At 51.6% G+C, this 11,437-nt stretch overlaps 1 protein-coding gene across 5 annotated transcripts in view; it reads right to left on the reverse strand.

The window, feature by feature from the left end:
* LOC143029629 (uncharacterized) overlaps window positions 1-11,437 on the reverse strand; it is a 168,234-nt gene that overhangs the window by 9,711 nt on the left and 147,086 nt on the right. For 4 of the 5 annotated variants that reach the window (XM_076192400.1, XM_076192399.1, XM_076192396.1 and 1 more), the window contains exons 3-11: window positions 6,029-10,059; window positions 5,135-5,344; window positions 4,394-4,662; window positions 3,557-3,760; window positions 2,932-3,108; window positions 2,572-2,629; window positions 1,480-1,731; window positions 1,193-1,299; window positions 180-287 (exon numbers count right to left, since the gene is read on the reverse strand). In XM_076192400.1, the coding sequence (XP_076048515.1) occupies window positions 180-287; window positions 1,193-1,299; window positions 1,480-1,731; window positions 2,572-2,629; window positions 2,932-3,108; window positions 3,557-3,760; window positions 4,394-4,662; window positions 5,135-5,344; window positions 6,029-9,821 (5,178 nt within the window). In that variant the 5' untranslated portion in view covers window positions 9,822-10,059. The remainder of the gene's footprint in view (window positions 1-179; window positions 288-1,192; window positions 1,300-1,479; window positions 1,732-2,571; window positions 2,630-2,931; window positions 3,109-3,556; window positions 3,761-4,393; window positions 4,663-5,134; window positions 5,345-6,028; window positions 10,060-11,437) is intronic. The other variant, XM_076192398.1, reaches the window with a different exon arrangement.

Here is an 11,437-nt window from a genome sequence, read left to right on the forward strand (position 1 = left end):
TCCCAGCTATGCTGTTTCTGTGACTTTACTGATATAGCATTATTTCTAGGGAATCAATGCTAAATTTAGCATAATTATGCTAAATCTGGTCACTTTTGCTTAGGATGCACTACACATACTTGTCGCACGAAACACGCATCACCGGTACACCGGTGGCCCGGTAATTCGTGATAACTTACCGGTATCCCGTACCCGGACGATACGGTCTGGTAGTGAGACTGCGGGCGTGAGGGCGCGGGGCCCTTGCCGTTGCGGCCCCCCGCGGGCCCCGTGGGTTGATCGCCACCCTGTCCAGAACGAACCAAGAGACGTTAATAACTGCCTTGGGGTCGTTGGCATCTGAGCATTGATATGAGAGTATCTATTGTATGTCATTAAAGAGATACCCCTATGAAAAAAATACCCCCGTTATAAAAATACCCCGTGACAATATATCTATATATATATATATATATATATATATATATATATATATATATATATATATATATATATATATATATATATATGTACATCACCATAACAAAAATACCGCCGTGATGAAAATTCTCCCGTGACAAAACTACACTTGTAATAACACCCTATGACAATTAGTGAACAGGAACCTGTGCCCATAGTGCCACGTTAACGACTGTGACCTGTAACGGAGATTATTTTCGTAATAACTGCTACTGTCTTTGACGAAAGCATTGGTATGATAATTGTACATAAGCCTTGAAAACCTTTTCTTCTTAATCACAACACAGTCTTGTCCAAAAGCGTTAGTGACCACATCTGTACAGATGTCAACGCTTGATGGAACAACATAGTGTCAACACCTGCCATACCATTTGGAACAGGTGTAGTTTACTCTGTATCAACATCTGTCATATGTGCATAGATGTCAACACCTGGTGTAACGGTACACGTATAACACCTGTTACACCTGTAAATGTAAGCAGGTGCCATCTGCCGTAATTTGCTTGGTACCAACACCTGGTGCCATAACCCAGGTGTTGAAACGTGTTATGTGTGCAGGTGCCATCACGTTTTATAATGACAGGTGTCAACACATGTCACATGTGCAGGTGTCGCTATCTAGCGCAAAATCAGAATCATCCCCTGGTACACGTTGCCCTGTGCAGGTGCCAGCACCTGGTGTAACATCACAGGTATCGTCAACACCTGTCACCTCTGCAGGTGAGCTACCCACCTGCGCGTATGGAGGTTGTGGTGCCCTTCGCTTCTCGCGGTCGTCGTCGCCACGGAGGCTGGCGCTGCGACCTGGCTTCCGCGGCGTGATGGGAGCGCGCACGTCACCTGCAGGAGATAGAGAGCCCTTCGTCAGGCAGGTCTTGAGCTAACTCACGAAGTCAGACAAAAAAAAAAAAAAAAAAAAAAAAAAATATCGCGAGTGTTCATATTCGCTTACAAAGGATGTTGTGAAGAGTGTTGTGTTCAGGTGTTCAATGACACTTGTGAACAGCGCATAATGCGTACCAAGATTGGCGTAGACCGAGTCTTTGCCAAGGCGGGGTGGATCCGGCCGAGGAGGTCCTGCTCGATTCAAGGCCGACCCACTGGTACTGCTACTGCTCGGGGTGCGCGGGGGCCCCCCGTGGTGTGGGGGCGGCGGCCGCTGTGGGCGTGACGTGGGCGTGGAGGGCGGTGCCAGTTCGGCGTAGCCCTCAAAGCCCGACTGCTGGGCCTCGAGCGACGCCTTTCTTGGAGGAGGAGGTGGTTTGGGTCGCCCTGTGGCAGGAGAAGGGTGACGTTAGTTGATGTATCTCTTATACTGTATGGGTGTGGTCGTATGTATAATGTGGGAGTCTTTCTCATTTTCCCCATCCCTCTGTTTCCCCCTCCTTCTCCCTTCCTTTCTTTTTTCCTCCCTCTCTCTCCCCCTCCCTCTCTCTCTCTCTCTCTCTCTCTCTCTCTCTCTCTCTCTCTCTCTCTCTCTCTCTCTCTCTCTCTCCTCCCTCCCTCCCTCTCCCTCCTTCTCCCTTTCCCTCCCCCTCTCTTCTCCCTCCCTCTCTTCCCCCTCCCTCTCTTCCCCCTCCCTCTCTTCCCCCTCCCTCTCTTCCCCCTCCCTCTCTTCCCCCTCCCTCTCTTCCCCCTCCCTCTCTTCCCCCTCCCTCTCTTCCCCCTCCCTCTCTTCCCCCTCCCTCTCTTCCCCCTCCGTCTTTTCTCTCTCCCTTTCTTCCCCCTCCCTCTCTTCCCCTCCCCTCTTCCCCCTCCCTCTCTTCCCCCTCCCTCTCTTCCCCCTCCCTCTCTTCCCCCTCCCTCTCTTCCCCCTCCCTCTCTTCCCCCCTCCCTCTCTTCCCCCTCCCTCTCTTCCCCCTCCCTCTCTTCCCCCTCCCTCTCTTCTCCCTCCCTCTCTTCTCCCTCCCTCTCTTCCCCCTCCCTCTCTTCCCCCTCCCCGTCTTCCCTTTCCCTCTCTCCCCCTCCCTCTCTCTTTCCTTCCTTCTTTCTCCCCATCCTTCTCTTTCCCCACTTCCTCTTCCTCTTCTTGCCTCCCTCTCCCTCTCCCGTGCTTTTGTATGACTTGGTGCACGATGTGCGGGACCAGACATGAGGAGGAGGACCACTTACCTTCCGAGTTGTACCCGAGGTGCTGCGCTGATCCCGGCCGCGCCTCTGCCAGGCTCTCCTGGAGGAGGTTCAGAAGGTGGATTAAGTGGGAGGGACATGGCACCATGTCACATGAGGCTTAAAAGTCGTTAAAGTCACCATAAACAATTTTAACCCGCGTGTTTTTGGGAATCTCTTCAAGTTAGGGAATGTACTATTTACATTTGTTGGAAAGGGATTTGAGTCGACATGACGTCACGTGGTCTTCAGACAGGGTTGTGACGTCATTTCTAAGCCCCGCCTACCCATGAGGGAACAGAATTTTTCCATGTAGACTGAGTTTCTCGCTTAGTAGTTTAATTTCGTAACAACATTAATTACCTTCCTGACAATGCTGGTTCGCTTGTCCTGCCCAGCATGGAATGGAGTCTGGGAGTTGGAGTTTTGGGAGGAGTTTGAGTATCCTGAGACCTGGCCGTAGGAGTCCTCGGAACGTTCAGAACGTTTGGAGGATAAGGAAGGAGCTGGCGAGGGAGCGGCCATCGTTGGGGGTGCCTGCTGTGGGAAGGAGAGGCAGAGGGTGCTCGGTTATCTAAGACCTGGTAGATGAGTGAAGTTACATTGACACTTACTTGAAACCTTACTTGTTTATTTATTTATCTATTTATTTGTTTATTTGTTCACTGGTGTGATCATTAATGAGGGGAAGAGACTGTTTGGTCATCCAGGAGGTAGCGAATGAGTAAAGTTGCACTGACACTTGCTAGGAACCTTGTTTCATAACTTATTCATTTATTATTATTGTTATTATTATTACTATTTTCGTTATCATTATTTTCATTCATTTATTTATATTTTTATCTGTGATTATTATTATTGTTATGATTATTGTTTTTATATTGTTTTTGTATGTATAATTTTATTTTCTTGATCTTATTTTGCTTTATCTATTTATTTATTTATTTATTTATCTATTTATTTGACTACATAAACTGAAGCTGTGTACCTGGACGGGGGAGGGAGCGTAGATGGGTTCGACCGAAGTCGAGAGGGGCGTCGCCTTCGTCAGGACAACGTTGTTGTCCCCTGCGGCCTCCTGCTGCAGCTTCTTGGGGATCTGAGGCGAGGGCAGCTGCTTGGGCGGCGGGATGTAGCCGTAGAGCCCGCTGTAGTCGTAGAGGGGACACATCTTCTGAGGCCGTGCGATGACCTGCACCAGGAAGAAGAGGAGGAGGTGTTAGGCAAGTGAACTCCTCTCTCTTTCTCTCTCTCTCTCTCTCTCTCTCTCTCTCTCTCTCTCTCTCTCTCTCTCTCTCTCTCTCTCTCTCTCTCTCTCTCTCTTTCTCACTCACATTCTCCCCATCCCTCTCCCCTCCTTCCTTCTCCCCCTTCCCCTCTCTCCCCATCCCTCTCTCTCCCCCTTCCTCTCTCTCCCCTCTCTCCCCCTTCCTTCTCTATTCTCTCCCTCTCTCCCCCTCCAGTTCCAGATACGTAGAAAACACCTGAAGTTACTCTGTTTTTATCCTGTACAGGTTCTCATGCATGGAGGAGTAGACTGTGAGGGAGAGGGAGGATGGGTGAGGATTGGAGGAGGAGGAGGAGAGGTCATTCCACATCAGAAAGAAAAACGACATGACGTCATGACGACGACAGAATGTCGACGGATCTTTTGTCTTCAGTCTTGTGATTCTGTGACCTGGCTGGCACCTTGCGCGCCTGCTCATGACGTCATATCGTTAGCTTACAAACTCTTGTGGGCTACCCGCGACCCCTTGGGCGCTGGCCACAGCCACTTTTTTGAGATTTCTGGACAGTTTTCGTGTTGGCTTGAAGTCCTTCTTACCTCAACACCGTTCTGGTTGTAGTCCAGAGGATGAATGATCTGCAGCTTGTTCTTCTTGGCCTCCCTCTCCGCGGCCTTCTTGTCCACGGGGTCGGCCTTCACGACCTTCTTCTCGGCCTGCTCCTTGGCCGCCTTCTTGTCTTCGTCCTTGCCTCCGAACCGAAGCAACTTCTTGAGGGAGAACTTGGAGGAGGACTTTTTGGTCCTGTCTCGTCCTCGGTCTGAGGCGTCGCGTTTGCTGGTGGATGGGGACGAGGGGCGGAAGAAGCCTGTGGAGGAGAAACATAAGTATAGAGGAGACTGTAAGACCATAAGGCCTACACTAGGCAGTTCCATGAAACGATGTTAGCTCTCTCGCCTAAGGAATGAAGCCTTGAACACCTTAGGAATGACACGTCCTTTTATTGGTTTATATACTGTATATATTTATTTACCATGTTCATAATATTTATTGGTTAATTTATTCATTTGTTTGTTTATAATCTTTATTCATTTATTTGTTATATTTATTATTATTCTTATTGCTTATCATACTCATAATCTTATGTTTTGTTTGTTTACTTGTCTGTTAGTCATTTATTATTATTTTTGTTTATATTTTATTTTTTGTACTTTTATTTATTCATTTATTTATATTTATTTGTTTATTCTTATGTTCACTTTACATTCTATTTTGGCATTGCGCCGGACGACCTTATTCTGCGAAAGGGGACATTAGCACACCCACGAGGTTGACCTTACCTGACTTGCTGAATCCGAATCGACCGGAAGACGACGACGAGGAGGTCGTGGCGGAGCCTCCTGACGCGGCCGCGGCAGGAGGAACGACGATGTGGTCGGAGGACCGCGGGACCGACTGCGACCTGCTGGCGGCCCCGGGCTGACCGGGCCTCGGGAAGGAGAAGCCCCCCATGGACGGGTCCGGGTGGACTTGGTGATGGCCATTGTAGCCTGGGGAGACGGCGATAGGGAGGGTCAGAGGGCAACAATGTACAGGGCGGTTCAAGGAAATGATGATATGGTTTAACTATCAGGAGTTGAACCATGCCCTTGGTTAAACTTCACCGGTGGCAGGGTTCGAACTGCCATCCCCTAAATTTTATTTTATTTTATTTTATCATTTATTTATTCTTTTTTTATTTATTATTATTATTATTATTATTTTACATGTTCGCAAAATTCTTTGTAACACTGTCTCCCATCACCGGTAACAAAGGGGATTAAATCATATTTACATATATCAATCCCTTCCTTTCCGGGTGGTACTTCCTCTGGCTGCCGCCAGGCTATTTTATAAATTTCCGTGGCAGCCACCATCCCCGGTCTTGAAAGGGTTAAGAGAAATTTTCTCTAAACCAAAGTAAATAGTTTGTGTGTGTGTGTGTCTACCTGATTTTTATGTACAATGTAAGTATACATGTCTCTTCTCTCTTCTTCAAAGTGTCAAACTTAGCTTTGGTTTTGCTTGTCTGAGTGTACTGCGTGTGTGCGCGTGTGTGTTTACCAAACTAGTATACAAGGAAGGAGCAATGCTCGTGGGATAATGTCTCTCGCTCTCCATTGTATCATGCCTCGCTTCAGGTTGTGTGTGTGTATGTATGTATGTATGTATGCATGTACACATCACATACTCACCGGATGGATCGTAGGTAATAGACGGACCGATAGAGTTTCTGTACATGGGCGTCGCCGACGAGGATCGCTCCGTCCTCCGAAGGGGCTGGAACTGATGCTCCCGCTGCTCGTCCTCGTAGTCGTCGTCCTCCTCGTCGTCGAAGTCGTCGGTGAAGGAGGAGTAGGACTCACCATCCTTGTTGTCCGGCAGCGGTGGCGCGAGCGAGTTCGGGGTCTCCTGAGTCTCAGGGGCTTCGGTGGTCTCCGGAGGGGCCTGGTGGTCCTTCGGAGGGAAGGTGGAGTTCGAGGTCGGAGTCGCCTCTGCTCCCTCGTCCGCCGCCGCCGCCGCGCCCTCTCCGCCCTCCTCCCGCGGGGGCTTCGGGGCCTGTCTTTTGCTCGAACTGCTCCTGGTGGCCCTCGTGCCGAAGTCGAGGCTCGTCGAGAGGAAGGACCGATTCGCCTCGAAGGTCGACCTTGCCTGAGCGCGAGTCGATTCTTGGCGCGTGAAGGAGGAAGGGCTGTCGGAGCCGAGGTCGACTCCTGAGCCTCGAGGGGTCGTCGAGGACGACTCCTGCTGCTGCGGGCGTCCCCCTTCGCCCTGCGTCTCGGTGATTTCGCTGTAGATGGAGGCTTCGTCGACGTCCTTGTCCGGGCAGGCGACGGAGATGACCGACGCCCGGCAATCCACTCGTGTCGCCGTCGACGTCGCTGTCGCCGCCGTCGAAACGATCGGACTCGGAGTCTCGTAGACGACTTCAGGGATATCTCGTGACTGCCGCGCGGGCGTCGACGTCATCGTGGGCGTCGGGGGCGCCGGCGTGGTGGGTGGCTCGCTGTGCTTCGCCCCGAGGTCCCTCCCACTCGGCTTCGTGGTCGTCGCCGTCGGCGTCATCTGCGATGGAGAAGTCTCTTCCAGGTCATACCTGTGGGAGACTTCGGAGGACGCAGAGGCCGAGTCGCTGGACACCTGGCGCTCGAGCGTCTGCGGCGGGAGGGCGAGGTTCGGGGTCGACATGGCACCGGAGAGGGACCCCATGGGGACCTTGGGGACGATGGGCGAAGGCGTGGCGTATATCCTCGAGGTGCTCATCCCGGGTTTGAGGGGGACCTTGGGCTTGTCCTTGAGGATCGGAGGTTTAGGTGTGATGACGGGCTTCGCTCCGGGAAGACCCTTGAGGCAGGAAGTTGAAGCGTAGAGAGCGGACTTCTGGATCCCCGCCGTCTGGGTCACGACCTCAGGCTGGCTCTTGATGTCCTTGAGGAAGTTCGTGGCTGGGGCATAGATGGCGTTCGGGGAGTTGTAGGGGTCCTCGTATCGCATGGAGCGGGAGGAGTGGAGGAAGGAGTTCTGGGGGGACTGGGAGTTGAGTACGACTGGAGTTCCGAAGGTAGACAGCCCGCTCGAGGAACTGCTCTGCCGGCTCGCTGGAGTCTTGGAAGCCTCGGCACTCGAGTGGGAAGACCTGGTGCCCGTCTCCGAGGAACTTCGGGTGTCCTCCGAAGTACTGGAGGACGAGATGGAGGCCGTGCTCTCCTTCCTCGAGAAGTCCTGCTTCGGTTGGATGCTGGGTAGTGTTGCGGGAGGGGGATCCTTCGGCAGGTCCGGAGCGGCCGCCGGAGGAACCATGACCGGGGATTCCTTCTTTCGATCGTCTCTGTTCTTGGCGTCTCCTACGTTTCTGACATTTGTACACCTCTCGCTGCTTGCACTTTGGTTTCTTTCTTTTGGTGAGGGTTTCTCTCGGACTTCGGGATCCTTGAAGGGTTCTGCCGAAATGACGTTGTTGGTTACGTTTTTGGTAACGTTGTCCCGCGACGTGACAACGTCGTGAACGCTTTTGATAACGTTGTCCATTTTCATGACAACCTCCCTCTCACTCGGGAGTTTCGTGTCTAATCTCGTGTGGCCCTTCTCACTCGAAACCACTTTTTCGAGTCTCGAAGTCTCACTTTGTTTCGAAGTCGCACTTTCTACTCTATTAACAACCTCCCTCTCCACCTCCTTTCCGCTCTTTGTCACACCTTTCTTGTCACCCGGGACCTCGCTGTCCTTCTTCGTGACTACCGTTCTCGTCATTGCGTCACTTCTGCTAACTACCTCTTTCTTCACCGGAACTACCTTGTCCATTCTCTCGACAACTGCCTCTTTCTGAGGAGGAACTGTATCGTCTCTTTTGGTAAGCACCTCTTTCGTCTGGAGAGGAGCCAAGACATCCTTCGTGTTGACGACCTCCTTCAGGGGGGGAGCTGGGTCATCCAGTCGGGTCACAGTCTCCTTCTGGATAGGGACCACATCATCAAGTCTCGTCACCTTCTCCTCGATCCTCTCCAGGCGCTGGAGTCGAGGGGGACATATGTCATCGATAGCCGTCACTTTACCCTTCCCAGACTCCTTCTCCTCGTCACTGAAGGACTTCTCCTTCATTTCGTCCTCGAGGGCCACGTACTTGGGCTTGATCCCCTTGAGGGGGACGTCTTCGCCGTCGACGCCCAGGACCTCTTCGGAGGAGGAGGAGAGGTGCCCTGGACGGACGACCTCCCCGTTCTTCATGGGGAGGACCTGGTTGACTCTGGGGTCGCTGGAACTACTTCGGGTGATGAAAGGCTTGACAGACACCAGAGGAGGAGACCTCTTCAGCTTGACGCGTCCCTCCGGCTTGTCCTCCACCTTCTGCTTCGACAGCCGTGGGGCTGCCGTAGGATTTGGGCCCTTCTTCGGTGACGTCTCCTCCATCTCCTCCTCCCCCTCGTCCTCCTCGTCAGCGTCCTCTGCTTCCATGTCCATCGCATCGTCTTCTTCTTCCTCCTCCTCTTCCTCTTCCTCCCGGAGCCTCTCGGCCTGCTTGAGGAGGGCCGTCAGCTTCGCGTCCTCTGGTACTAGCGTGTCCTCCTCCAGGTTTTCGTTCTCGCCGTTGAAGTCTGTGTTCCTCTGCGTGATCCTCCTGACGATGCGTTCATCGATGGTCAGCTCCAGCGAGGCCACCGAGTCGTCGTCGTCGTCGTCATCGTCCAGGTAGTCGTCGTCGTCGTCGGAGTAGTCGACGTCGCCTCCGTATCCGATGATCTCGTCGACGGGGCCAAAGGTGATTGGCCCCTTTCGTGACTTGACGAGACTGAAGTCTTTCAGGATTCCCTGCGGAGGCGGCGGCGCCGCCGTCGCCGGGGGAGTTACTCCGCCCTTGTACGTGGCCGCCTCGCTCCCGGCGTCACTCCTTACCGAGGCCGTGTCGCTGTGGGCGCCCAGGCCATCACTCCCGGAGTTCGCTCCCCCTTCGGAGGAGGACGAGCTGGTGGAGTCGTTGCTGGCGTCCGAGCCGAGGTCGCTGCTGACGTCGGCCTTGTCCTTAGGTTTCTCGCTCGGGTCGCCTAGGAGCTCACTCAGGAGCTTGGCTTCGCTAGGGGCGGACCTGACACTCTGCAGAAGGGACGAGCCTCGCAGGGAGGGGGCTTCGACCTTGGACTCCCCGCCCACGTCGGCCTTGAGGTCGTTGTTCAGCTTGAGGTTCTTCTCGTTCTCGTGGGTGACGAGGTTGACACCCTTGATGAGTCCCGGGGACTTGAGACTCGAGGACGACTCGTTGTGGTCGATCATGATCGACTTCCAGGCGTTCTGGCCGTAGTAGCTCCTCTGGTAGGCGCTCCCGGCGACCCCCATGTACCGCTTCCCGTCGGAGAGGTCGCCGGGGCCCCTCGAGGGCTGCCTCTGGACCCCGGCCTTCCCCGGCCCGCCATGCTCGTCCTTGGACTTGAAGCAGTTCGAGCAGAGATCCTTACGCCAGGCATTCTGTACAAAGGTCTGGCAGATGGCGGACATCCTCCTGTCGAGGGGGACTTCCGCTACTGACGAAGCGGCGCCGTTAGACGGCCGGCCGCCGCCCCTCGAGGCTCAGTTGCGCGTGTGGTGACGGAGGGGCGATGGCTACATCGCCCACTTGCTCGGCCTCAGGTGCTGGTGACGATTCTTGTCCTCTTCTCTCTGGGTTCTTCACTCGCCCATCTTCGTCGTCGTTACCGGGGTGCCCGCTTGCTCGTCGATCTTCGATCACGCCTCCCTGCGGAGAAGACGATATTAATTAATCAGTGGATGAGAAGTAGAGAACTACATGGTGTGACGTCATCATATGGGGCAATAGGAGGTACATGGTGTGATGTCATTAGAGGGAGGAATGAAAGTGACGTCATTGTGACAGCATGACATCATGTCATCATTCACACGTACAGTTGCCAGCACTTGTACCTTGTACAGCAATGGAAATGATCATGTTTGTGGTAAACATCCGTTTGTGTATACAACAATGAAGGAGTACTGTGTATGTGTGTGTGTGTGCGTGCGTGCGTGTGTGTATGTGTACTCGTGTATATTCCCAATTTGACACTGAAATTATATATAAAAAATCACGTTCCACTGTAACATCATTCACGGCTTCGTTATTTTTATGCATCTTATTTATTTTTATTTGTCTATTTATTTATTTATTTTCAACTTTCATATCCGCATCTTACTCTCTCCCTTTTTGTTCTTTTTCACATAATTACGGTGTAATTGTTTTATAGTTTTATATTTACCGCTTTTTATATTTCGCTTGCTTAAACTTCCCGACAACAATCTTCTACTTCCTGTTGTTGTTGTTGTCTTCTTGCGTCGCCTCTCGTCTCTCCCGCAATTGTGGCTGCGATATGCGGCCCTCTTCCTCTCCCACCCCCCTTCCTCCCCCACCAAGTGCCCTGTCTTGTCTAAGTGATCACGATTTAAATGAAATCTAGATAATAAAGTGTTAGTAGAAAAATACTAATCGATTCAGCCAACTCTCGCACTTTATCATGGCGTCATGTGTTGTTCTTTTAGCAATGAGTTGACCTGTTCTTGTTCAGACCTTGCTAATGTCATCCTGTGATGACGTATGTGTTTCATGTGACGTATCACCTTGCGTAATGTTACGTCGCCACGATACAGTGACGTTATGCTGACGTGTTACGATGCACGAAACGATAGATATCGTTAGGATAAAGTTTATAAACGTTATGACGTCAAGAGGAGGATGGCAAGCGATATGATATCATGTCGTTGATTAAAGAGAAAACTCATTGGCAGTATGACGTCAAGAGGAAGATGACCAGCGATATGACGTTGATTAAAAAAAAATCACGTCATGTCGAAATTGATGTGAACAGCGAAAGTGAGGTTTTGATGTCGTGGTAGATTACGACGTGAGGTGCCGTTATGACGTCATGTCGCTCAACGTCCACACGCAAGGAGGCGGAGCATATGAGTGACGTCATGTCACCTTGTCTGGATTCGAAACCAATAAACTTTGAGGGCTATGTGATGACATGTCGGCTCCAGGGATATATATATATACATATATATATATATATATATATATATATATATATATATATATATATATATATATATATACCAACTTAATA

This window comes from Oratosquilla oratoria, chromosome 11, assembly GCF_046742065.1.
Source record: "Oratosquilla oratoria isolate Oo_2021 chromosome 11, ASM4674206v1, whole genome shotgun sequence".
Classification (NCBI taxonomy): domain Eukaryota; kingdom Metazoa; phylum Arthropoda; class Malacostraca; order Stomatopoda; family Squillidae; genus Oratosquilla; species Oratosquilla oratoria.